Source organism: Eumetopias jubatus, unplaced genomic scaffold (assembly GCF_037043125.1).
Source record: "Eumetopias jubatus isolate StellerSeaLion01/CBP00866 unplaced genomic scaffold, mEumJub1_p1.0 scaffold_10, whole genome shotgun sequence".
NCBI classification, from domain to species: domain Eukaryota; kingdom Metazoa; phylum Chordata; class Mammalia; order Carnivora; family Otariidae; genus Eumetopias; species Eumetopias jubatus.
In genome coordinates, this window is record NW_028274816.1 from 60,325,785 (window position 1) to 60,353,758 (window position 27,974).

The 27,974-nt window shown below is 43.0% G+C and overlaps 1 protein-coding gene across 1 annotated transcript; it reads right to left on the reverse strand.

Annotated features, from left to right (window-relative positions):
• Positions 1-7,262: 7,262 nt before the first annotated feature.
• Positions 7,263-26,583, reverse strand: LOC148163277 (uncharacterized). The gene is made up of 4 exons (XM_088027783.1): positions 26,434-26,583; positions 20,334-20,460; positions 19,516-19,611; positions 7,263-9,493 (listed from the first exon to the last, which is right to left on the reverse strand). Exons 1-4 carry the CDS (start codon positions 26,548-26,550, stop codon positions 7,341-7,343), a joined length of 2,493 nt encoding a protein of 830 aa, XP_087883909.1. The 5' UTR covers positions 26,551-26,583; the 3' UTR covers positions 7,263-7,340.
• Between the last annotated feature and the right edge of the window lie 1,391 nt (positions 26,584-27,974).

The following is a 27,974-nucleotide window of genomic DNA, read 5'->3' on the forward strand; positions in this document are numbered from 1 at the left end:
GGAATGAGCCACCCAGGCGCCCCAAGTTCGTAATTTTAGTTTTACAATTAATGATATGCCTATGTGTATTTGTTTTCTATCAGTTCCATAACCAATTTCAAGTATTTAGGAGCTCCTAAAAATATAATTCTGCTGTTATTAAGTCTGAATTTCAGTGAAGTTAAAATCAAGGTTTCACGAGGCATTGCATCTTCTCAGGAACCTCGATCAGCAGTCACTGCCAGGAGCATTCAGGTTGTTGGGAGAATCCAATTTCTTCTCATGGTTTTCACATGATCTCCTTCAAGGTCATACTCTGTGCATGGTATCCCCATGTAGAGAGAAACTGTTGACCCTCACTGTTGACTCAAAACTTTACCTATGGGGGCGCCTGGGTGGCTCAGTCGTTGGGCGTCTGCCTTCGGCTCAGGTCGTGATCCCAGGGTCCTGGGATCGAGCCCCGCATCGGGCTCCCCGCTCCGCGGGAAGCCTGCTCCCTCTCCCGCTCCCCCTGCTTGCGTTCCCTCTCTCGCCGTGTCTGTGTCAAATAACTAAATAAAATCTTAAAAAAAAAAACAAAACTTTACCTATGGTCCTTTACTACCTATTCAACTGAAAGGAGTACTAGGTATTATATATGAGTAAGGTTATTGGCATGGGCTGGACTTACAAACTGTTGACAGATTTGAATCAAGTGCAAATCAGAGAATGAATGTGTAGAATTAGTGACCTCCAAATGCACCCCTGCAATTTCCATCACCCCCAGCTCCAGCTGCCCTGTCCTTCCCCTCTATCCCCCATTGTGACCTCAATCTCTCCACCTGGGACCTTTAGATTTCCATGAAACCTAACTCTCTCCCTGAAAATGACCCTCCTGGTCTTCTTTGTTGCTCTTCTAAGTCCACCAGTAGCATTTTAGAGCTCTCTGCCGATAAACCCATTTTTTGCCTGATTCTAGAGCCCTCAGTCCAAACTTCCTTCCATGGTACCAAGAACCTCCATGCATTCTTTCCTCCTCCTCTATTGTCATTTATCCTCTCCCCAGCCCCAATTCCAGTAACTTTAGCCTATTTATTGTCTTTTATGTCCATTGTCGTCAATATCTGAGCCATCATTTATCAGGAGCCTTTAGTTTCCTCATGACCCTGAACCCGTTACCCCCACCCCTACACTCCCTCTTTCTCATGGGCCCTTTCACCTACTGATGCCCGCTATTCTCCCAGTTCCAATGATTCCCCTCCACCCCATTAACTCTCTATGCCCATTAGGTTCCCCAGGCATCATCTGTTCTTCCCACCCTTTATCTCTGGTTGAAACACTGAACACCCCCAGGCCTCCATTCACTAGCAACTACCCCCTTCCACCCCCATGTTCTGTAACGCTTCCTAGGCAGTAAGTTTTGCATGCCTTTTACCCAACCTTGCCTTGAACTCCCTTTGCCAATTCCTCATCCATTATCCCCGTCCTTCCCATGATTTCCTTCACGCTCTTCTTCCCTCAACACACATATCCCTCATAGTCTTAATGTCCCTGAATACACGCCACCCCCAACCTTAAAATCCGTAGTGCACTTTAAATCTCTCAGTGACATTTAACAACCTAATGCTTTTTAATCATGTTGCGTTACATAGTGTGCCTCAAGCAAATACGCTCATGTCGAAATCCTCACTACATGCAATTGTAACCTTATGGGGCAGTGGGATCTTTGCAGATGTAATCCAGCTAAAGTGAGGTCATACTGGATTCAGGTAAACCCCAATTCAATGACTGCTGTCCTGTTGAGAAGAGGGAAGTTTATTTTTTATTTTTAAAAAATATTTTGTCAGAGAGAGAGAGCACAAACAGGAGGAGCTGCAGGCAGAGGGAGGAGGAGGCTCCCGGCTGAGCAAGGAGTCCGAAGTCGGGCTCGATCCCAGGACCCTGGGATAATGACCTGAGTCGAAGGCAGACAGTTAACCAACTGAGCCACCCAGGCATCAAGAGAAGAGGGAAATAAAGACACAGAGTGGTGTGTAAAAAGGAAGGCAGGGACAGAGTGATGCATCTACAAGCCAAGGAAGGTCAAAGATAGCTGAGAGTCCCCAGAAGTTAGAAGACTTAATTTTTTTTTTAAAGATTTATTCGAGACAGAGAGAGAGAGAGAGAGAGAGAGAGAGCATGAGCAGGGGAGAGGCAGGGAGAGAAGGAGAAGCAGGCTCCCCGCTGAGCCGGGGGCCCGATGTGGGGCTCGATCCCAGGACCCTGGGATCATGACCTGAGCCGAACAAAGGCAGACGCTTAACCATCTGAGCCACCCAGGCGCCCCAAAAGACTTCATTCTTGAGATAAAGTGTGGCCCTGCCAACAGCTTGGCTTCAGACGTCTAAACACCTCCAGAATTGTGGGACCAGAATTTTTCGGGTTTTTTAAACCAGCCAGTTGTGAAATTTGTATAGCAGCTCAAAGAAACTAACATGGACCCCGTCCTCTCTTCCCTTGGGGCTCTGTTACCCCAAGCTCCCAAACTCCGTGTTCTCCATTTATTCCCTGGCCCTCATTCTTACCCCACTGTATCACTCCACATCTTTGGGCCATGAATCTCAACCTAAAGTGGCAGTGCTCCTTACTCCTTTCAGTGGCATACACTGTGAATATGGACCTTGACGATATTACTAAACAATATCATTAAACGTCTACCATAATTCTGGTTTTCTATCATTTGTGGAAGACATGTACTAGTGCATGCCTGAAAGTACTGTATATTATCATACACGTAGTCACAATATGCTAATTTATAAGATTATGTTTAACTTTTTAGAATTTGCATTTTTCCATTTAGTTTAAAGTTTTACCCAAATAAGGCCATATCACTTACTAGACGGTCCATTCTAGAGAACGTAAATTACCTGTATATTTCAGAGGTGCTTTTTCCTACTCACCTATGTCTGTCTCCAGACTGTTTACAGATTCTCAAGCTTCAACATCAGCACCTCCCTGGGTCGCCAGCCTGCTGGCCTTCTTTGCAGACTTCAAACTTGGCAGCTCTCACAATCATATTAGCAAATTCATTAAAGGGAATCTTCCACTCTCTCTAATTTCTATATATTATAAACCTTACCTATTTCTCTATCTGTGGATCTATAGAAATATGGATAAAAAATATACATAGATATGTGCATGTCCGTTCTATTGATTCTTTGGAGAAAGCTAATATAGATTTTAATTCCGCACATCTTCTTCATCCGACATCAGCCTGCTGAACTTAACGCTAATAACACTTTATGTCTAATTTGACAAAACTTCCATACCATGTACTTCTTTGAAAAATTATCTTTGTATTATCACAGACATTAAAACAGAGGAGAAAGTTAAATGCCAAATTCCATTTGAAATCTTACATGTGTGTGCACATACGTGTGTGTTTAATTAATACTTGAATTCATTTAGTCTTTGATATCTGTCATTAATACTTGGTCTTCTTATGCAGGGATTTCGTATTTTGGTTCTTTTTAAACAGCTTTATTTGGATATAATTTACATGCCACATAATTTACCCACTGAATGTGTACAATTGATAGCTTTTTAACCAATTCACACATAGGTATAAGCAAACCATTGTCAAACATTTTATCACCACCTAAGAAACTTCATACTCTTTAGCTATCACCACTCTCATCTTATCCTCATACCTAATCTGCTTATTTAACTTTTTTCCAGTTTTCTTCAATATTACTGACATATAACATTATATAAGTTTAAAAGTGTACAATTTAATGATTTATGTATAATTTTGCAAAACATTTACCACAGTTAACATCCATTACCTCACAGTTACAATACTTTGCATGTGTGATAATTTTTAAGAGCTACTCTTTCGCAACTTTCAAATAGGCAAGACAGTATTGTTAATTATAGCCAGCATATATTCTAGATGTGCACCTCATTATCTACTCATCTGACAAAAGACACAAGTTATTTCCATGTCTTGCCTATTAGGAGCAATGCTGCTGCACGTTCTTTATTTTTCACATGGTTGTAATTTTTCTAGGTTTGTTCTTGTAACTGACTTCTAGTTTCATGCCGTTGTCGTTGAAAAAGATGCTTGATATGATTTCAATCAAATCTATTAAGACTTGTTTTGCGGCCCAATATATAATCCATACTGGAGAAATGTTCCTTGTGCATGTGACAAGAATGTTTTTTTGCTGTCGTTGGATGGAATGTTGTTAAGCCCATCTGCTAAATGTCATTTAAGTCTGATGTTTCCTTATTGATTTTTTTGTCCATTATTGAAGGTGCAGTATTGAAGTCCCCTATGGTATTGCTGTCTCTTTTTCTGTTCTTGTCTATTAATAGTTGCTTTATATATTTAGGTGCTTTAATATTGGGTACATAAGTATTCCAAAGGTGACCCTTTTGCTGAATTGGCTATTTTATTTTAGAGAAAGCAGGTTATATTTTAAAAACATAGATTACTACTATATTTATCCAACAAAACTGGTTTTTAAAAGTGACTCCTATGCATCCCATCTTTGACCAAATCAACACAACAATGCAGTGCACAAAAGATTATATAGCTCAAAGTGCAAAAGGCAATACACGGAAGTAAATTTCTTCTTAATAAAGACACTACATAAATATACAAACCTACAGCTTTACTACAAGCAATTCATAAGTACACGTGTTAGCCACCTTTCGCAAACAGGAAACGAGTGTTTTATATTTGGTAGATGCATATATAGTGTATGTATAAAACCTTTAATCACATGTAGTCTAAAAATCAAGGCAGAATGTAAGGTTTTCTTATGTGAAGATGTACATTTCAGAAACAACCCAACTTGAGCTAAATCCACTATCAGAAGTATTGCAAAAGGGACCCATACAATGCCTACCATTTGCTTGTATACAAAGAAAAGCTGCTCAGAAATAGTATCAGGACCCTTACTAGAGGGTATTATGATAACCTTCCTGAAAGGACAAGTTAGTTATTGGGGGGCTTTAAATAGCAGAGAACATTGTAAATTAAATAAAGTGTGAAAAAGTATGCAATGTATAACAGCCAGAGGTTAGAAAACCGAATACTGTGGAAAAAATTTATTAGCCTGTGCAAGTTGGTTTTAATAAACTACTGGCTACTTGTTACAGTACATTACCAAGACTATCATTGCAATGGTACTTTTCCACACACATCAAAATCTGGAAGCAGTCAGTTTTTCTCAAATTGTCATTTAGTGTTTTTTTCCCAACCCTCAAAACACAGAAATAGGTTTTTGAATATCAACTAGCCATTTAGGGGACACATTAAGATACAGAGGTACATAAACATTACACAAACCAGAACAGTGGAAATCCTTTTTTGCTATTCTGCAAAACATCACATAATTACAAACACTGCACAATGTAACCCCTTTATTTTATAATGACCTGTGCTGTGTCTTACTACAGTCTTTGGCTTAAGGTCTATTTTGTCTGATGTAAGCATAGCTACCCTGATTTCGTTTGGTTTCTTTTGCATGGAATAGCTTTTCCCACACCTGCACTTTCAGTCTGTGTGTGTTCTTAAGGCTGAAGTGAGTCCCCTTGAAGGAAAATATACTTGGGTCTTCTGTTTCTTGCCATTCAGCCAGTCTATAACTTTTGATTGGAGAATTTAGTCCCTTTATATTTAAAGTAAGCATTGATATAGGTATGTAAGCATTGATACAGGTATGGAGTTACTGTTGTCATTCTTTTCACGGATTCCCGTCTGTTTTAGAATTATTTGCCCTTTCTTATTCATTTGCTCTGTACTTTGTGATTTGATGATTTTCTATATGGGCATACTTAAGATTCTTCTTTCCCTATCTAATGTGTATCTACTACAGGTTTTTGCTTTCTGGTTACCATGAGGCTTAAAAGAAGGCATCGTGTAGCGGTTGATTTTAAGTTTTTAACAGCTCAATTTCCATACTAAGACGTTTTTAGGCCTGAGGTAACTCAAAAAATATGAAATGTACAATTGTATGTCATTTTAGGGAAGAGTTATCTATTCTCTTTCTGGTATCTGTGCTGATTTCCTCATTTCAACCACATCAACTGATAGCCTCATCTTACAACGATTGCTATTATGAAGGTACATCAGTAGTTTACTGGACTGCCATCTCTTTTCCCTTAAAGGCCAATTAGTAAACCATTTTATTTATAATATCTAGGACATTTTTTTAGTTTTAATGAATGGGGAATGATGTTCTGAACACCTATTTCATGGTAATTTACATTAATGCTATAACCAAGAACAGCATCCCCATTTAGATTTCCCTCATATACTGTATATCATATTCTCATTCATCTTCCATGGAAAATTAAGATACTCATAAAACCCACCTAAGAAGGGCATATCGCATCTTTGATGCAGCAACATTCAGCCACGAAATTTCACACACCCACTAGGCATTAATTAATTTTCTAGCGTGATCTGGGAGTAGAAATGCATTGATATTTACTAGTCACAAATCTCACGTAGGGTCAGTATAAAACAAAAGCACATATTGAAATTAATTGTCCCTATGCAAAAATCCATCCCTTGTAAATCTTTTTTTAATTATTTTTTATTTTTTTAAAGATTTTATTTATTTGACACAGAGAGACACACAGGGAGAGAGGGAACACAAGCAGGAGGAGTGGGAGAGGGACAAGCGGGCTTCCTGCTGAGCAGAGAGCCCCATATGGGGCTCGATCCCAGGACCCTGGGATCATGACCTGAGACAAGGCAGATGCTTAACGACTGAGCCACCCAGGCGCCCCCCCCTTGTAAATCTTTTGAAGCATAAGAGCATATATGTTATCTAAATGTTTAACTTTGTATTATTCCTTATAATTAAGTATTTTGATGTAGAGAACTGTCTAAACAGAATAACTGATGTACTGCTTTCTACTGATTTCTGTGACATTTATTGACATTTGATGTTCAATTAAATACATTTCTAAATATTTATGTTTTTGAAGTTACTTTCCTTTCTGTACTCTCTAATGTTTTCTAAAAGTGTATATTTAAAAAGGTCTTCCCTCATTCATACGTCTTTGTAGGATTTGAATCTAGTGTGCATTTTGGGATACTGATTCAGGACTGAATTCCAGTTAAAGGCATTGCAACTTTTATACTTTACGGTTCCTATCCTGTACGATAGCTCTGACGCTGAGTAAGTCCCTCTAGAGGTTTACCACATCCTTTACTTTTGCAATGTTTCTCATCAGTAGGAACTCTCTGATGCTGAGTAAGGCTTAAGTACTGTAAGGGGCTTGCCACATTCATCGCATTTGTAAAATGCTCTCCACAATACATTTTCTGATCAGGAATCATGGTTTACCATTGCTTAAAGGCCTTGACACATTCTTTACATTTGTTAAGGTTTCTCTCTAGTATGTATTCTGTAATGATTAGTAAGGTGTGAGTGCTGTTTAAAGGCCCTGCCACATGCTTTACATTTATAAGGTTTCTCTCCAGTATGAATTCTGTGATGTCGAGTAAGTTTTGAGTGCTGTTTAAAGGCTTTGCCACATTCTTTACATTTATAAGGTTTCTCTCCAGTATGAATTCTGTGATGGTAAGTAAGGCTTGAGTTGTGATTAAAGGCCTTGCCACATTCTTTACATTTGTAAGGTTTCTCTCCAGTATGAATTCTGTTATGACTAATAAGTTGTGAGTGCTGGATAAAGGCCTTGCCACATTCTTTACATTTGTAAGGTTTCTCTCCAGTATGAATTCTGTGATGCTGAGTAAGTGTAGAGTCATGTTTAAAGGCCTTGCCACATTCTTTACATTTATAAGGTTTCTCTCCAGTATGAATTCTGTTGTGGTGAATAAGGCTTGAGTGCTGGTTAAAGGCTTTGCCACATTCTTTACATTGGTAAGGTTTCTCTCCAGTATGAATTATGTGATGTTGAGTAAGGTATGAATGCCTATTAAAGGCCTTGCCACATTCCTCACATTTGTAAGGTTTCTCTCCAGTATGAATTCCGTGATGTCGAATAAGATGTGAGTGCTGGCTAAAGGCCTTGCCACATTCTTTACATTTGTAAGGTTTCTCTCTAATATGAATTCTGTGATGACTAATAAGGTGTGAGCGCTGATTAAAGGCCTTGCCACATTCTTTACATTTGTAAGGTTTCTCTCCAGTATGAATTCTGTGATGCTGAGTCAGGCTTGAGTCATGGTTAAAGGCCTTGCCACATTCTTTACATTTATAAGGTTTCTCTCCAGTATGAATTCTGTGATGCTGAGTAAGGCCTGAGTGGTGGTTAAAGGCCTTGCCACATTCTTTACATTTATAAGGTTTCTCTCCAGTATGGATTCTGTGATGGCTAATAAGGTGTGAGCGCTGGATAAAGGCCTTGCCACATTCTTCACATTTGTAAGGTTTCTCTCCATTATGAATTCTGTGATGTTCAGTGAGGCTTGACTGCTGGTTAAAGGCCTTGCCACATTCTTCACATTTGTAAGGTTTCTCTCCAGTATGGATTCGCTTATGTCTATTTACTGATGAGCAGACCTTAAAGGTTTTACCACATTCTTCGCATCTGTACGGTTTCTCTCCAGTATGCATCCCCTGATGTTGAGGTAGTGCTGAGTGCCAGTCAAAGTCTTTGCCACATTCCTTAAAAATGTAACTTTTCTCTCCAGTATGGATTGTCTTAGGTATATTTAGTCCTGATGACTGACTTAACATGTTCCCAGGTTTTTCGCATCCAAATGGGTTTTTTCCCACATGAATTCTCTGATGGTCACCAACATTGGAGGACTGGTTAAGAGTATTCACATATTTATTATACGGATTCTCTCCCATATTCATACTCTTATGTATAATAAGGTTAGAGTTTTGATAAAAGACTTCCCCACATTTATTACATTCATAATGGTTTCCTGGAAAATGAGTCCTCCGATGTTCATCAACATTTGAGCTCTGCTTAAATGTTTCCCCAGATTCAATGCATTGAGCAATTCTGTCTCCATTGAAAATGCTCTGGTAATTCTGTAGGGTCGACTCCTCGGTGAAGGACCTCTCATATGGATCCCACTTAGCACTTTGTTCTTCGTTTTTAAATTTCTGATTTTCAGAAATATTTGACTGAACAGTCAATCCAATCCTTTTGTCAGAATGGTTCAAATAATTACTTTCAGCATGGACTAGGTAACTTTCCAGATTTTCCAAACTGTCTTTCCCTAAATAGGTATGTTTGAATATTTGATTTGAGATTTTACTTGCAGAATCACACTGGTTTTTGGAAACAGCTGACTTAAAAGGGGAGGTTTTCCAAAATGTTTTATATCGTTCACCATTTTGGACAGTGAGATTCTTATTATGGGCAGTTGTCTGAGTCTGGATATGTCCTTCATGATATCTTTGATACCCTTCACTCTTCCCATCATTGTCCCGGTCTATCATTAAGTGTAAATCCTCAATGTCACTATTTTTGTGTCTACCCATTGACACTTTTTGGAAAGAAGCTTCTATGCTCGGCTTTGGCATGAAGCTCTGGATGTCATGTGAAGATATGGCTGAAAGATATCAAATAAGAGAAAAGTAAAATCATTCCACTTACTACTCTCAGATGAATATGCTGACAGCTTCTAATATACAACCTGAAAATCAGTCAGAGAACATCAGCAAGATGGCTGAGAAGGAATCATCAGGACTTCATTCCTGCGTGGACACATAAACTTGCACACAACATACTGACCACATAGCCTAACATACAGTTCTATAGTCTTGTCATGCTGGAGCACACATCACTTTCCTATACCTCAAAAAAATCAGGAAAAGTCCCCTACGGGCTCAAAATTTGCAGATGGGAGGAAATTTAAACATACAACAGAAACGAACAAAATAGGAAATAGCAAAAATAGGAAAATACCGACAATTGGGAGAGTTGGTTTTCAGGAAAGATCAACAAAAATTAACAGACCTCTAACAAAATCAAGTAATAATGAAAGAAGACCTGAAGCCTCGGTGGCTCAGTTGGTTAAGGATCTGCCTTCAGCTCAGGTCATGATCCCAGGGTCCTAGGATCGGGTCCCACATGGGGCTCCCTGCTTAAGGGGGAGGCTGCTTCTCCCTCTTCCTCTGCCCCTCCCCCCTGCTTGTGCGCTCTCTCTCTCAAATAAATAAAATCTTAAAAAAAGAAAAAGAATGAAAGACCAACGAAAATCAGAAGTGAAGAAGTGAAAGCAGACAGTATAAGTGATACCACAGAAATACAAATAGGCAGTGACAATGGATAATTATATACCAAGAAATAGATACCAAAAATGTGTACAAATTTCAAAAAAGATGTAAGCGACCTGGCAGACCCCATCAAGAAGAAATATTTAAAAATTCACAACTGATCTCCAACTACTAATTAGATTGAAAAAGTAATTTAAAAACTCCCAACCAAGAAAAGTCTTGCGCCAGATGAATTCACTGGATAATTCAGAGATTTGATGAGAAAGTACTTCAAATCTCTTCCCACATTTTTAGAGAGTGAACAGAAGGGAAATTATCAAAACACTTTCTGTGACACCAGCATTACTAGGTGATCAAAGACAAGGGAAGACACGACAAGCAGAGAAGGTGACAAACTACTACCTGTAGTCACACAAAGTCCACAATAAAATAAAGCAAACTGAATCAAAAGCACATTTTACCATTCTACAACATAATTAACAGGAAATTCTTCCTGGAATTTGAGGGTGTTTTAACATATGGAAAACTATAAATTTAAGACTCCACATTAATGAAGATCAAAAATGACATACTGATACAGAACAAGAATATGAGCATACTGGACAACGTTTCATTATTAAAAATACTCAATAAAGTATTTATACTTTATAGAAGGAAACCACCTCAACCTAAAAAAGGCCATATATGTATGAAAAGCTGAAATCTAATATATTTATAGTAAGACTATAAGCTACTCCTATATGATCAGAAACAAGGTAATGAAGGGACTTCACTTTCAGTCAACACAGTTAACGAATATTCTAGTCTGAACAAATGGTTAAGAAAAATACATAAATGGAATCCAAACTGGAAAAGAAAATGCAAATTTATCTGTTTACAGATGATATGATCTATACGATCTACCCCTAAAGAATCCTTATTTTTTTGATATTTTGTTGGTCATCACTAGTATTATTTATTTCTGCTAATTTTTTCAGTTAGACACTCCATTTTCAATTTTTTTCTGCTATAAATGTTTGAGTTAAGTTGCTTTTCTCAACTTTTTTTTTCCTTAAAAGTAGGTTCCATGCCTAGCACGGAGCCTAACCAGCTCACCCAGTCCTGAACCCAAGACCCTGAGATCAAGAGTCAGATGCTTAACCGACTGAGCCACCCAGGCGCCCCCAACTTTTCTTCTTAACATTATAAGACAAGGAACTAGAAAAAGAAGAAACTTAGCTGAAATTCAGTAGAGGAAGGAAATAACAAAGAAATACCAGAAATAAATAAACCAGAGACTGTAATAAATAATAACATTGAAATTAATGCCCAGATTGTCCAAAAAATAGACAAAAATTTAACTATATTAACTAAGAATAAAAGAGAAGTCTCAAAAATCAAAATGAGTAATGGAAGAGAAAACACAACAGACAACTACAGAAATATATAGCGTGATAACGTTAGATTGCTACACACAATCATATACTAACAAATCAGGTAACTTAAAAAACCCCCAGATAATTCCTAAAAATACGTAAGTTACCAAGATCGAAATATAAATCTTAAACCCAAGAAACAGGAGATCTTCTCCAACCAGTAACAAGAATGAAAGTTGAATGTGGAATAAAAAAAAACTCCCAGCACAGAAAAGACCAGGACGACATACCTTCATTGGTTAATTCTATCAAACTTAAAAAAAAAAAAAAAAAAAATTACTGCCAATCTTCATCAACATCTTACAAATGGTGGAATGGTGGGAAAGCATTCAAAATCATTTTATGAGGCCGAGCATTGCCCTGGTACCAAAGCAGGATAAACACAATACAAGAACAAAAAAGGCTAGTTTATTCCATACAGGTGTTGGTAAGTCTGGCTTTCTGTTGATGGCCATTTGCATCAGAAATGTTTCCCCGCTAGCACAGCTATCATCTGGCACAACACTATTGCAATACCACGCACCACATCCCTGCTGCTGTATCCTTTATCCTCACGACTTATTAATTCCACAACTGAAAGCCTGTACCTCCCGTTCCCCTTTACCCAGTTTGCCCATCATCCCTCTCCGTTCCACTCCAGGAAGCGGCAGTTTGTTTTTTTGTTTTATAATGGGTCTGTTTCTGCTTTTTTTGTTGTTGGTTCTTACCATTTATGACAATGTGGAAAGACCTAGGAAAGTATTGTGGTAACGGAGATACGTTGGGCAAGAAGGACAAATACCATGTGATTTCATTTATAGGTGCAATCTAGTGAACAAATGAACAAATAAAAGCACAAACAGACCCAGAAATATCCATTTCATTTTGAATAAGGTCCATGGATAATTCCAAGAAGTATAAAAATTCCATGTTCCACACATTGTATAATGGAACTTGTTTGCCTCTAACAATTTTCCGCTGATGGCAGAAGACAGGACTCCCAGATTCAAGTCCAGGGATCTTATGGCTCACGGCACATCAAATGGCTTAAGCTTCTTGATCACACTAATTTCACTCGCCAGCTCCCGACCCCCAGCTGATACCGGGAGATGCTGCACATGCAGTGGGTTTGTGTCACATCTTTGAGACCCTGAGCGTAGGAAACTCCAGTATCTTGAAGGAGCATACAGGGTACCTTCCTGAACTTTTGCCATAGAAGGAGACATCTCTGTTTTCCCCTGCAGTAAACAAACCTGTCTTCTACCCAAGGGCAAGATATTATCACTATATTCCAAAGCTTTTTAATACACGCACATCAGAGGAAAGACAACTAAGAATAAAAACTTTCAACACCTCTATCCTTAACACATGGAGAAACTTAAAACCACAGAATTATCTCCCAACAATATCCACCACTCAGTTTGACCCCAGCTTGGCTCCTGCCTCATTTTCCCGTATGTACACCATCTTGTCAAACACTAATTAATCTGACACAAGACCTGGGATAAAATCTACTCAATTTGGGTCACCTGGGTAGCTCAGTCGGTTAAGTGTCTGACTCTTGATCTGGGCTCATGTCATGATCTCAGGGTCATAGGGTCAGGTCCTTCAAAAGACTCCGTGCTCAGTGCGCATCATGAAGGCTGCTTGAGATACTCTCCCTCTCTCCAACCCACCCACCCCCCGCCATGTGCTCACGCTCTCTCTCTCTGTAAACTAAATGAAAACTTTAAAAATTTTAAAAATCAGTTTACATCAGGAAACATTTTTCAAGGCTATAATTGGCAAGATACAATGCAGAAGAACTGGGTGAGCTATAGCATTCACTTCTGCTCTGTCCCTGTGGGTCTGGGTAAACAAATCCCAGTACCCATGACGGTCTACCTTAAATTTCTGTAGTGAACTTCCTAAGGCAGATGTGTGAAGAACACCTCAACTGTGTGAAAGCATCCTATCTACACGTATCTGATGAGAGGATTTTGTACACCTAACCAAGGCAAAGCAGGTCCTGCAAACAGTGGAATCATGGCTCATGACAGTAACAGGGCTGAGAATTGGGAAACACATAGGAATTAGGGCAGAGGTGTTCACCACCCACCAACAGGGAATATTATAAAGAGCAATGGAGACATAAAAGATGAAAGGGAGGGCGCCTGGGTGGCTCAGTTGGTTAAGCGACTGCCTTCGGCTCAGGTCATGATCCTGGCGTCCTGGGATCGAGTCCCGCGTCGGGCTCCCTGCTCAGCGGGGAGTCTGCTTCTCCCTCTGACCCTCCTCCCTCTCATGCTCTCTCTCATTCTCTCTCTCTCAAATAAATAAATAAAATCTTAAAAAAAAGGAAAGAAAAGAAAAGTGACATTGGGTGTGCGGTCCTGGGAGATGGCTAAATATCACTAGAGGCAGGAAAAGATGGAGACAAATCACAGGAGAAGTCTGCTCCAAGATTGTGGTGATGTTAATCCATGTGAAGAAATGACTAGCTAGAGCAAATGAAAAGAAAGCACAATATAGTATTTTTGGAATACACTTCAATTTGTTATCCATATGGGGAAAAAAAGAAAAAGAACAGAAAACCTCAGTCACTACACAAACTAGAGAAGATTGTTTTTTTCTTAATTTATTTACTTGAGAGGAGAGAGAGCAAGAGAGTGGGGGTGGGGAGGCAGAGGGAGACGCAGACTCCCCGCCGAGCAGGGAGCCCGATGCGGGGCTCGATCCCAGGACCCCGAGATCATGACCCGAGCCGAAGGCAGATGCTTAACCGATGGAGCCACCCAGGAGCCACCCAGATGCCCCTGAGAACATTGATTTTTAATACATTTCTGATCGATATTGTAAAGACAATTATGTTTTTAGAAAAACACAAAGGATCCTATCTCTGTGGACTCAGTATATGTGAAAATTTATTTTTTGTGTGAAAACTTCTAAAAATGGTAAAAAAAAATCAGCCATAAAGGGTCAAATGGCAAACTGGATTACATTAGGAACTTCTCTGCTTCACAGCTCAAGAGATAGAAATAGAGGTACAGTGAGAGAGGAGACAAAGGACTCATTCTCATAATACACACAGAACCACAAAGCCTGAAGAAAAAAATACCAAAACAGAAAAAACAGTCACAGTAACCCACTAGACACTTTGAAAAAGAGATTATCCAAAGGTTAATGCCCAAATCCAGAGTGGTAAGAAGTAACAACAACAAAAAAGCAAATGAAACCACGACTTTGTGACGTCATATAACAAACAGGAGCCCAATGTCAAAATCACATAAATTACCACATTTTGGAGAGTATGTGGATAAACTAGAAACCCCATACACTGCTGGTTGGCACAAGCGACTGAGGAAGGGCTTGGTCATATCTAGTAAAGCTGAACACACGTAAACATATTTGCCAACAATCCTCCCACATAAATAGCGAGCAGATGTGTGCATGTTCCACTAAAGGACAAATTACAGATTTTACATACCAGTACTATTCATGACAGCCCTCCACTAAGACCTACCCCCTCCCATTAACACCAGGATGATGTACTCATTTGATATTCACACAATGCAATTGTATCAGTCCATTCTAATGAAGGATGCACAGTAACATGGAGGAATACAGATCAATTCACAGACAGAATAAAGGCTGAATACAAGAGTTCCCATTGCCTGACTATATTTATATAAAGTACAAAATGAGGACCGCAATCTCTTGCCCTCCATGTTAAGGGAACTTGGGGGAATGTTACTGGGGAGCTTGAGGGGAAGTTTAGAGAACAAGTAATATCGTTTCTTGACCTCAATGGCTTACAGATATGTGATCAGTCTGTGAAATTCCACGGAGCTGTTCACTTGTGTTCTGTACGTGTGACTTTACTTTAAAAAATATTCAACAGGGGGGCGCCTGGGTGGCTCAGATGGTTAAGCGTCTGCCTTCGGCTCAGGTCATGATCCCAGGGTCCTGGGATCGAGTCCCGCATCGGGCTCCCTGCTCCTTGGGAGCCTGCTTCTCCCTCTGCTTCTCTCTCTCTCTGCTCCTCTGTCTCTCATGAATAAATAACTAAAATCTTAAAAAAAAAAAAAAAAAAATATTCAACAGGGGGCACCTGTCTGGCTCAGTTTGTGGAGCAGGCAAGTCTTGACCTAGGGGTTGTGAGTTTGAGCCCTGTGTTGGGGGTAGAGGTTGCTAGGAAATGGGGTCTTAAAAAAAAAAAAAAAAAAAAGATGTTGACCTCCTAATCTTAAAAATAAAAAAATACAATTCAAATAAAAAAAAATACTCAAAAGCAAAGAAATAGATGTATGTGAAGAGTGTCACAAAGTACATATATTGACAAGGTGAAATTAAACGTAGGAAGGGCCAGATTTTCAAAGCATGCTTTAATTTCTAGCTAAAGCAATATGGTATTGAGTATACAACGTTCACAGAAAAAAGAAGGGAATGTAGAATTATTTTCTTAAAATGCATATAGGAAAACACAAGAAAAACATAGGGAGGGTGTTAGGAAAAACACAGAAATGTGGTACATCCAAGCCCTAACATCTCCATTAGAGTATTAAACATAAACCAAATGTTCCTGGTAACACTAAACGTTGCTTCAATATATGCCACTGGAATTTTCCTAGAGATAGAACTAAACCATGAGGATGAAATTGAAAAAAAGAAAACAAAACAATCCGTGATAACCAATCAACCGGCATGGTAAAATAAATATCTTACTGAATAATCTTTAAAACTAAAGGAGTTTGGGGGCGCCTGGGTGGCTCAGTTGGGCGTCTGCCTTCGGCTCAGGCCGTGATCCCGGGGTCCTGGGATCGAGCCCCGCGTCGGGCTCCCTGCTCGGCGGGAGGCCTGCTTCTCCCTCTCCCACTCCCCCTGCTTGTGTTCCCTCTCTCGCTGTGTCTCTCTCTGTCAGATAAATAAAATCTTAAAAAAAAAAACAACAACAAAAAACTAAGGGAGTTTGTCACTATTATTAGTAGTGTTATTTTTCAAGATCTAAATGTACATGATTTTGTCTACGGCCATACCACCCTGAACACACCCGATCGTGTCTAAATGTACATGATTTCAATAATGTATTTCATGGACGCACATATATAAACATATGCATATGTACATAGGGAAACATTTATTTTTAGCCCATGAGACATAACAAATTTTATCACAGAGGGTTGACATCACATTTAGAATTCTTATTTTCATTTTTAACTGTCTAAATTTCACAAATATTTGATTGCTTGATTAATCCAATTTTATATTTGAAATGGTTTGAATGAAGGGCGCCTGGGTGGCTCAGCTGGTTAGGCGACTGCCTTCGGCTCAGGTCATGATCCTGGAGCCCCGGGATCGAGTCCCGCATCGGGCTCCCTGCTCAGCGGGGAGTCTCCCTCTCCCTCTGATTCTCCTCCCTCTCACGCTCTCTGTCTCTCATTCTTTCTCTCTCAAATAAATAAAATCTTAAAAAAAAAAATGGTTTGAATGATAACTTCCAGCATGGGCTAGGTGACTTTCCAAAATTAACAAATGTCCTTTCAGAAAATACGTATGTTTAAAAAATGGATTTGGGTCCTTGCATTCAAAGACATCGTTCTGCAAATATAACTGACTTAAGGTGGGGTTCTCCCCCAATTGTTTTATATCCTTTATCTCTCTGGCAGTAAAAATTTCATTATGGGTATTTGTCCCAGTTTGGTTATATCCCTTATGACATCCTTCCTGCCCTTCACTACCCCCCCAACACCTTCGCAGTCATTCGTTAAGTATAAATACTCAGAACCATTGCTTCCACATCTTCCCGTATCGTTCCATGGAATGAATCTTCCTTGCTTGTCTTTACCAACAAGCTTAAGGTGTTATGGAAAGACACAACTAAAAGATTTAAAATAAGCTATCCCACTTACTGAACTCACATGCATTTATGTTAAAATGCTAATGTGCAAAATTAATACGCATCCTAGGACAGCAACAGAATGGAGAAATAGGAAGCATCAGGACTTTGCTCCTCCATGGGGACAAAAATAGACTAAATTACCTTTTAGAGTGCTCCAGAAGCCAGTTAGGAGAACACAGCATCCCCAGGCAACTACAAATGATGAAGAGCCACATCAAAGAGACAAGGAAAGTTTGTGACACTTGCCCACAACAGTGGCTCACCTACCCTGACACTCGACGGCAACACGGTGAGAAAACCCTTACCTCTCCTCAGGAGAGAACAAATGAGTTGCCTATATGGTCATGATTTGGATTCTTTGCAGCTGCCTATGGGACTTGCCTCCGTCCTGCGTGACATGGGACACAGAGGGAATGAGACCACCCGCTGAATGCAGTGTGCTGGCTGCTCAGACAAAGGGTGAGCCTTTGTTCAAACAATGAAGAGACAACAGAGCTGAAGACAGAGAGGAAGGTATCATGCATTCTAAAGAAGTAATCCCACTTTCTTAAACTGGGAAATTACGAAAACTCAGACAAGACAAATGCCCAGAACATGCATGACAGGCCCCAGAATTACTATTATTCGTGTACTCCTACTAAAGAAAGCAAGTCCGTAATTCTGGGCCCACCGGCTGTTTTTTAAATTCCCAAATATCAACGGAAGTTCACAAGGCATACAAAGAAATAGAAATAGGTGTTCCAACCAGAGGAATGAAATAAATCTCCCAAACTGGCCCTGAGTTATTAAGAATTATTGTCAACAAACAATTAATTGCCTGACAAAGAATTCTAATAACCATCATAAAGATGCTCATGGAGGAAGAAGAGAAAACAGGTAACTAAGTGGTATCAGGAAAACTATGCATGACCAAAATGTAAACTCAGAGACAGGAAGTATAACAATAATGAACTAGAAATTGGGAGCTGGGGCGCCTGGGTGGCTCAGATGGTTAAGCGTCTGCCTTCGGCTCAGGTCATGATCCCAGGGTCCTGGGATCGAGTCCCAAGGGGCAGGGAGCCTGCTTCTCCCTCTGCCTCCCTCCCTCCCCCTCTCTCTCTCTCTCATGAATAAATAAAGAAAATCTTAAAAAAGAAAATACGGGGATTTTACTAATTATCTACCTCACTTCTTATAAAGCACATGCCCATGTCGTATCAGAAATGTTGATCTGAAACGTGAGAGATCACTCTCTCATATAACTAATAAGAAAGTGAAAACAACACATGACAAAGTCAAAAGAATACAAAATTATAAAATGATCCAATTACTAAGAAATAAGGTAACAATTGAGAATTTAATATAGAATGTGAGTTCTAAGGTTGTAAGGTCTAAATGTTCTAGTTCCCCTGTGGCATTAATTCAGGTAGGAATTCTAGGATACAAACAGATACATTACATTATTTCACCATTGAGGAATGGAAAACACAGTGATAATTTCTAATTTCAGTTCATAGAAAAAAATTCACTTTTGAAGTGAAATAAAGGATTAGATTTTCCTATTTTAGGGAAGTGCTTTGTTATCTGATAAATTACTGAGTCTCAATTTTGTACAATTAAAATTAAACCTTCCATAACATTGGAAAGCATAAAACAGAAAACATGGGATGTCTGTCATCAGTGTTCCTGGGATTTCTACACCAAACCCCAATATGTTTACAACCACCCTGACACTTTTCACACGAGGCAAACAGAACTTACAAAGGGCTTAACACTAAGGTCCTCAGATTTATGGAGACTTTCCCAGGGCCCTCACAGCTGTGGAGAAGCTCGCAGACTATGGAGGCCCTCCCGCTTCCAGGAGAGTGCCCTGGCCCTCCCTGCGGATGTGACGGACCATCACTGGAGCGGAAGGAGAATCCCTAGAGAATGTAAGAGCTTGAGAATGTTGACTAGCAGGTATCTCTTTGTGAGAGGAAGAAAAATAGGTTTCTCAAGATTATTTGCATTCAAGGAGAGCTACTTAAAACACACTTTAAGGTCAATCTTCCTGCTTCACATTTGGACCTCACCTCTGTCATCTGCTTCATTCATTCCCACCTACCTCGGTGGAAGGCTACTGTCTTCTTTCTCTTCACATCCCAAGGCTCCTTCTTTTGCTCCAAAAAGGAGACCAGGTCTGGCTTTGACACAATGAGACCTGGTCATCAGAAAAAAAGGAATAAATAGGAGTATTGCTGGAGATTTTCAATCCAGTATCATGCTCAGTAGAGAAGACAGGACATTTGTAGCATCTAAAAATGACTTCACAGATGCTCTTGATCAACAGCCCCTTTAGAAGACACAGGAGAGATTTCAAATGTTCACATCCTGACCTCCACCTCCAAGTACTAGACAATAGTGAGTGGAAATTGGAGTAGTAGAAGATGCGGGCAGTACCATGTTTTGCCACTCACTGTTTAGAATTGCCACTCAACTACAGAAATGATGATGTTCCCTTAAGGAAGGAGAAGCTAACGCTGAAAAGGAAGCATCAGGAAGATTTTTCTCTACATCTACAAACCCCTACTTATTTCCCTTACTGCCTGGATCTGAATTGCATTCATTCAAAGTGGAGTCTTCCAAGAGACAGTCTTCAAAGGAAGGAACGAGCGGTGTCTGGGTGGCTCCGTCAGGTAAGTGTCTGCCTTCAGCTCAGGTCATGGTCCCGGGGTCCTGGGATCGAGCCCCACATCAGGCTCCCTGCTCAGTGGGGAGCCTGCTTCTCTCTCACTCTCTGCCCCCTCCCCCTGCTCATGCTCCGCCTCTTGCTCTTTCTCTCTCATGTAAATAAATAAAATCTTAAACAAAACAAAACAAAAACAAAGAAAGGAACAAAACCCTGAGTGTGGTTTGGGGAAGCCTGGCAGGAGTTATTCTCACCCAGGAAGAGGAGGTGTCCGTAGTTCTCTAACATCACATCCCTGTACAGTTCCCGCTGAGTGTGGTTCAGGCATCCCCACTCCTCCTGGGAGAACTCTATGGCCACATCCCTGAATGTCAGCAGTGCCTGCAATAAACACCACAGTTACCGAGTGGCCATTGGCAGAGTTCACAATGGTCCCTAAGATCAAAGAACAAGTTAATGTCACCAGCTAGACCTAAGACCTGACCTGCCCTGCTTACCTGCTTGTACCCTCCGACCTTTGTCCCACATTTTACTGAACCTCTTGTTTCCACCTTATCTTTTACTTTATTCAAACATGTGCAGAGTGTCCTTCCAGGGAAAGAGAAACTATCCAACAAAGGGTACTGACTGCTCTGAGGAAGAGCTGGGGCTGGCCCAGTTTGAGCTTAACTCCCAATGACCCCTAAGCAGATGGCCCACGGAGTCACCCATGGAATGATCTACACTTCCTTTTATCTCATTATAATATTAAAATCTCCACCCGAGGAGGAGGAGCACAAAGCTCATTTACATTAACACAAAGCACGTAGTTAAGTGTCTTTTCTTTTTTTTTTTTTTAAGATTTTATTTATTTATTGGACGGAGACACAAGGAGAGAGGGAACACAAGCAGGGGGAGCGGGCTTCTCGTGGAGCAGGGAGCCCGATGGGGGGCTCGATCTCGGCACTCCGGGATCATGACCTGAACCGAAGGCAGACGCTTAACCAACTGAGCCACCCAGGCGCCCCGAGAAGTGTGTTCTTGGGGCACTTGTGCCACCTTATGCCCAGCTCTACATATGACAAGCCTCCGCTTTTTAAATATCCACCCTAGGGGCGCCTGGGTGGCTCACTTGTTAAGTGTCCGCCTTCGTCTCAGGGCATGATCCCGGGGTCCTGGGATCGAGCCCCGCACTGGGCTCCCTGCTCAGCGGGAAGCCTGCTTCTCGCTCTCCCGCTCCCCCTGCTTGTGTTCCCTCCCTCGCTGTGTCTGTCAAATAAATAAAAAATCTTTAAAAAAAAAATATATATATATATATATATATATCGGGCGCCTGGGTGGCTCAATCATTAAGCATCTGCCTTCGGCTCAGGTCATGATCCCAGGGTCCTGGGATCGAGCCCCGCATCGAGCTCCCTGCTCGGCGGGAAGCCTGCTTCTCCCTCTCCCACTCCCCCTGCTTGTGTTCCTGCTCTCGCTGTCTCTCTGTCACATAAATAAATAAAATCTTAAAAAAAAATATATATATATATATATATCTCCACCCTAACCCCAAATAATAGGAAATCATTCCCCCTTGCACTGTGTCTGCTTTGGAAGTTATTCCCTGGGATCTCCTTACATGCTGCAAATCAAGTTTCCTACCTGTTTGTAGTTTCTATCTGTGATTCCCCAAGGAGTGAACTCCTTCTAGCTGAGTTATATTAGAACTGGTTCTGGCTTAGGTGAGTTTCCTCCTGGATGCATTAAGATAATTTTTAACACAGTAACATGCTCTAATGTGTTCTCTGCGTGTAACCTAAGAGGATGGCATATGATCCAGAAAACTGTTCTAAACACTGTGTATTTATCCAAGATCATTTGTAAAATGAAGGCGTCAACAGAGGCATAACAAATTATTGAGTACTGTACTTATATCATACATTATAGGTTATGTCTTTTTCTTTTTAAAGATTTTATTTATTTATTTGAGAGAAAGAGAGCGCGAGCGCAAGCAGAGTGGGAGGGGCAGAGGGAGAGGGAGAAGCAGGCTCCCCGCTGAGCAGGGAGCCCAACTCAGAACTCGATCTCAGGACCCTGGAGATCATGACCTGAGCCAAAGGCAGACATTGAACCAAGTGAGCCACCCAGGTGCCCCTAGTTCTGTCTACCTCTTAGGTGGAATGTTTGAGGGGGTTACAAATGTACTGATTAGTGGGTTACAAATGTACTGATCAAATTCTAAAGTGAATGAGAATTTCACAACAGCGCACTGGAGATCTTGGTTTTCTTTTTTTTTTTTTTTTTAAGATTTTATTTATTTATTTGAGAGAGAGAGAGAGAATGAGAGATAGAGAGCACGAGAGGGAAGAGGGTCAGAGGGAGAAGCAGGCTCTTCGCCGAGCAGGGAGCCCGATGCAGGGCTCGATCCCAGGACCCTGGCATCATGACCTGAGCCGAAGGCAGTCGCTTAACGACTGAGCCGCCCAGGCGCCCTAACAATTACAGGTTCTACTGGAATAGTAAGAAAGCCAACAACAATCCTTTCTCAGCATTTCCTCCTTACAAGAGAGCATCTAACAGTTTTTCATAAATTCGTAGAAAATATGAAATATTACTCTAAGAGAGCAAACACATTGTTCTTCTATTATTATGAGAAGATTTTGTCAAACAACCGGTAACAGATCAGAAGGGATCAGGTTTTCACGCTGGTTGTCTGACCTAGAGTCGATCTAAAATGAAATGCAGGTCAGTATACAGAGAGGACCCTATAAAGCATATTCATAGCAGGTGTCAAACCTGAGAAGAATGAGGGAAACAAGAAGGGATCCACACAACACTCATGTACTGTTCTACAGTTCATGCGCACATCCATACATTCAGAAAGTAGAGATACACACATTAAAAGTTACAGAGTACAGAAATGTCATGGTGACTAATTTAAGAAACATTTCAAAGACATGACACTTATAAAGCTCCTTCTGGATAAAGATGCTTCTGTCTTTTATTCACTCTCAACACAAACACATTGAATGATACAAATAAAAGAGGTATTACTTCTAAGTCGACTGTGATGAGGGCCAGAAGCAGAAAAAGATTCACTGTTAGCCAGAAGGCCCACCTAGAGCCTGCATACTTCTAGTAAGGATCAAATAAGGGCTGGTTGCTACGTTCTTAAAAAGGGTCTTTTGACTGCCTGTACCTCTCACCAATAGTATCGAACTGAATAAGCACCAGAGAAATCTTGCCAAAGTAGTTTTACAAGTAGAAATTCAAAGAAACACTTACGATCTAATACTCCCTGCATGTCCCCAGCCCCTTGCACACTCTGCATGTACCTAGCAGCTTCCTGCAGGCTGAAGTGCATCTTTTTCTGCCCACAGGTCGTGTCCGTATGCTTCTTAAATACAATTACTAACTGGTGCCTTTAAAGGTAGCAAGATTTCCTTCTTGACTGTTGTGCTCAATAACCCCACACCATAGTATTTCACTGAAAACACAGTCATCGTTTGTGCTCTGTATTATTTCAGGATTTTAAGACACTCAAAACATGTTAATGATGTGATTCTTGTTTTCTTTTTCTGAAAATACAAAGAAGTAAATAGAAGAGTATGTTTGTGGGGTGCGCCTGAGTGGCTCAGTCGTTAAGCGTCTGCCTTCGACTCAGGTCATGATCCCAGGGTCCTGGGATCGAGCCCCACATTGGGCTCCCTGCTCGGCGGGAAGCCTGCTTCTCCCTCTGCCTCTGCCTGCCACACCCCCTGCTTGGGCTCGCTCTCTCGCTGTCAAATAAATAAAATCTTTAATTAAAAAAAAAAAAGAGTATGTTTGTGACATGAGTGTGGAGCAAAATAAAAACCCATGGGATAGAGGTCTGGCTGATTTAGAACCTCCAGTCCCAGAAGTCACTCTCTAGTACACAAAGGTAGAGTCTTCATTGTCCAGTGGAAACTGATGTGATATGAGCCAGGGACCAAAGGTCAAGAAAGAATTTTTGAGCTATCTCCAGTGCAAAATCTGTTTTTTTGTTGTTTAAGTAGGCTCTATGCCCAGGGTGGAGCCCAACGTGGAGCTTGAACTCAAGACCCTGAGATCAAGGGCTAAGCTGAGACCAAGACTCGACTTAACCCAATGAGCCACGAAGATGTCCTGCAGAAACCTGTTTTTAGTATAAAGCTTGGGGACAGGGCCTGTGGGCAGGAAGAGCTGCAGCGTGATTATGAGGAACCACTGCTTGTATACTTTTAAGTTAGTGCGGGTAGAGATGGAATTTGAAAAGGGATTTTCATAAGGTCTGGCTTTTGTCAGGCTAAGGTTGCTTTTTGTCTCTAGCTGCAAGTAGTAAGGAAATTTCACTTTATCCACATTTCTTTTGCCTTTGTTCTCCTCAGCAGAAACGACAAGTGAACAGAAACTCAGGAGAAGTCTCCAGTTTAAATGGGATGGTTTCTGCACATCGCTCAGTAAATCCATCTAAGATCCTTACAAATGATAAGGGGTTGGGGAGATATGAACAATATGGGGGAAAAATCTGGCAGAGAGCCCCCAAGCCAATGAAAGGTAACACTAGCTATAAGGAAACAAATTGATATCAGTGCCTAATGATGTGGGAAAGAAAGGCAGGAGTAAAATTGTTACTTTTCCTTTACTACCTACAGCCCACTGACAAGTCCTTGAAACAGGCAGAGTGACATTCCTCTAGGGACTCAACTGCCTGGATGGTAACACTTGGCTAAGGGGAAAAGGCAAGCTTAGCCCGACCCCCAAGATCCTGTAAAAGTCTACTTTAACATATAAAAATTGCTTTGGGGGGGCGCCTGGGTGGCTCAGTCGTTTAAGCATCTGCCTTCAGCTTGGGTGGTGATCCCCGGGTCCTGGGATCGAGCCCTGCATCCGGCTCCCTGCACAGCAGGAAGCCTGCTTCTCCCTCTCCCACTCCCCCTGCTTGTGTTCCCTTTCTGTCTCTCTCTCCGTCAAAAGATAAATAAAATCTTTAAAAAAAAAAAAACCAAAAAACTTTAAAAATTGCTTTGGAAACTTCCTTTATCTATAACCGCCCCCCCCCCCCCGCCCCATGATACCTGTTGGCACTCATTCCCCAAGCATATGACCCACGGATCTGAAGGGTCTCATGACTTAGGTTTTATTAGACAGTAATAAACGACCTTTTCCTAACAAGAGCTAGCACTAGCACCCTCAAGGGTCTGGAAACCTTGCTTCCAAAATTCCTTAGAGACTAATGCTATCCCTAACCCCCTCCCAACTTGAAAGTATATAATGGGCCACTCCTCATGACCCCCGTGCAGCACTTTCTGCCCACAGGTCTTGTCCCCGTGCTTTAATAAATCCACCTTTTTGCACCAAAGATGGGTCAACTTGGCCATTGGCTTCCAACCATGTCTTTCCTACATCACCTAAGGCACACTGAAGGAACTATTATTACTGCTGTGTTCTCCTGGCCCCCAAACAGTATATCAGAATATAAATCGAAATTATGAGAATACAGTTGATTTATGCAAACTCCGATCACGTACAGTTTCCATGTCCTGTAATATCTAGTATTTTTTAAATAGAATACCTCTTTTCACATTCTAAAGAGGAAGAGTCCCCCTTTTTCCAGAACATTCAGAGTTGGTCTGGTCCTCATATTCAGCCTGGGTATTTGTGCATTCTTAATCCTGGTCTACGCAGAGCTGATAAACCAGTTCGGGCCTACATGGGAATTGGCTTCCTTCACTGACATCCCAGGACCAGACCCCATCAGCAATAGGAAACTTGAACTCCACACTTTCCCCTGTGAAACTATCACCAAGGGAGTACTTGCAGGACTTCAATTCAAACTGCCGATTGATGGGGCGCCTGGGTGGCTCAGTCGGTTAAGCCTCTGCCTTCAGCTGGAGTCATGATCCTGGTCATGCCACTGGGATCCAGCCCAGCATCGGGCTCTCGGCTCAGCGAGGAGTAGGCTTCTCCCTCTCCCTCGGTCCTTACCCCTCCGGCTTGTCTCTCAAAAAAAATCTTTAAAAACAGGTGCGAAAGAGTGGGGGGTAGGGACGCGGGCCAGGCAGGGCCTGGGCCTGGGCGTGCTTGGGTTGAAGCGGGTGGTGAGAGTGGAAGGTTGAAGGGGAGATTGGGGAGGATGGAGCAGCAGGGCCAAGGTGGGCGGGCCTGTGCAGCTGAGACCCCAGATGCGGGCGGCCTGCCCTCTACCGGCTCCAATGCGGTCCTTTGTTCCTTCCTAGGCGATGTCCCGCTTTCCCCAGGGGAGCCGATGGGCCCGCGGAGGTCGACGAGCACGGCCTAGAGCCCGGGGACTCGCCTTCCCGCCGCCCCCCACCCCCGCCCGGCAGCCGAGAGCAGAGGCCGCACTACCCGCCGCGCTGGCGGGGCGAGTACCTGATGGACTAAGACTGCAGCCGGCGCGGCCTGGTGTGCGTGGTGTGCGGGGGCGCGCTGGCCACGCTCAAGGTCAGCAAGGTCAGCACCATCCAGCGGCACATCGTGCAGGTGCATCCCTTCTCCACGCGCCCGAGGAGCGCCAGACCATCCTGGAGGCCTACGAGGCGGCGGCGCTGCGCAGCTACGGCCAGGAGGGCTTCGGGCCGCGGGCCCTGACGCCGCAGAGGCTTCGCGGGGCGGGCGGGGCGGGCGGGGAGGCTCCGCCCCCTGCTCGCGGGTTCGGCCGGCCCTCGGGGGCTGACACCTTGCTTCCCGGGGCGCTGGCCGCCGCCGCCGCCGTCCCCCAGCTGGCCGGGCCGGGCGGAGACAGGAATTGGGTGGGGTCGCCGGCTTCCGCTCGGCGCCCCGGAGCCCCCCGGCCTGGTCGGTGCTCTGCGGGAAGCGCGCGCTCCCCTCTCGGATCTGGAACCCTGGCCCGCTCCGCGCGGGGACCCACGTTTCCCCAGAGGTCACCAAGCGCGTGCACGGAGGGCTGCCAGCCCCAGCCCTAGCGAGGCCAGGGTGGGGGTGCCGACAGCCAGTATGAGGGCCCCAAGGGCCGGGGGAGGGCAGGAGGGCCGCGCCGACCCCGTCCCCTGGCCGGGACCGAGCTCTGGGCGGTGTCGCACGGGTGGGGGGCGGCTGCTGCCCGGTCCTCATTGGTCTCCCGGCCACTCGGAGGCCTGAACTGCTCCCGCGGAGGGCGGGGCTCAGGGGCTCACGGTCCCGCCGGGGTGGGGGGGGTTGGTTGTGGGGGGGGGGAGGACGCCAGGACCGCGGGCGGGAGGGCGGCCGGGAGGCCCGGGCGGAGCTGGGCCAGCCTCCCAGGCGGGCTCTGGGGACCGCGCGCCCCGCGGCCGCTCCCGCCTCCCCGGACCCCGATCTTGGTAAGGCGATTGGCACTTTTCTCCCTTGCTCCTCTCCGAAGACCTCCTTTTTCCCCCAAACCCAGTCAGGCACTCCTGCTCTCTGGTCTACGTCACTGGAGGTCCCCTCCCTCTCCCCCTTCGTACACGGTGGACGAGCCCAAGGGCCTGGGGCCGGGCCTCGGCTCTCCTTTCTCTTCCCCGCGGCAGCGCCAGGCCCGGTGGGGCCGGGAAGGGGCTCCGCGATCTCCCCAGTCGGGTCCGAGTGGGAGGGGCAGATTCATTCTCCTGGGGAGAACAGGGGGCCCCGAGACCAGGCCCTTTTTGCTCTTTGTATTTCATTTTGAAACATTATGTAATGCTTTTATATGAAAGGGGGAGGGGCGGAGGAGGGCGGTCCTAGTCACCCTTATGTGCAAATGTCTTATTATACGCCTCTCAGAGATAAGCTGTGACGCCTCTCAGAGATAAGCTGTGACGTGGTGGAAGAAGGACCTAAAGGAGGAAGGAGTGAGGGCAGAGGTGGGGATGGGGGGGGCGCCTGGGTGGCTCGGTGGGCTAAGCGACTGCCTTCGGCTCAGGTCATGATCCTGGAGTCCCGGGATCGAGCCCCGCATCGGGCTCCAGCCCCGC

Bases quoted from the DNA above. Each gene is read 5' to 3' on its own strand.
- LOC148163277 (XM_088027783.1), bottom strand. From the start codon at position 26,550: ATGCACCTGCACGATGTGCCGCTGGATGGTGCTGACCTTGCTGACCTT. The intron at 19,612-20,333 runs GTGAGAATAACT...TCTGATGACCAG, and splicing joins CGGACACCTCCTCTTCCTGG to GTCTCATTGTGTCAAAGCCA. The intron at 9,494-19,515 runs GTAGGTGGGAAT...GATATCTTTCAG, and splicing joins GACAGTAGCCTTCCACCGAG to CCATATCTTCACATGACATC.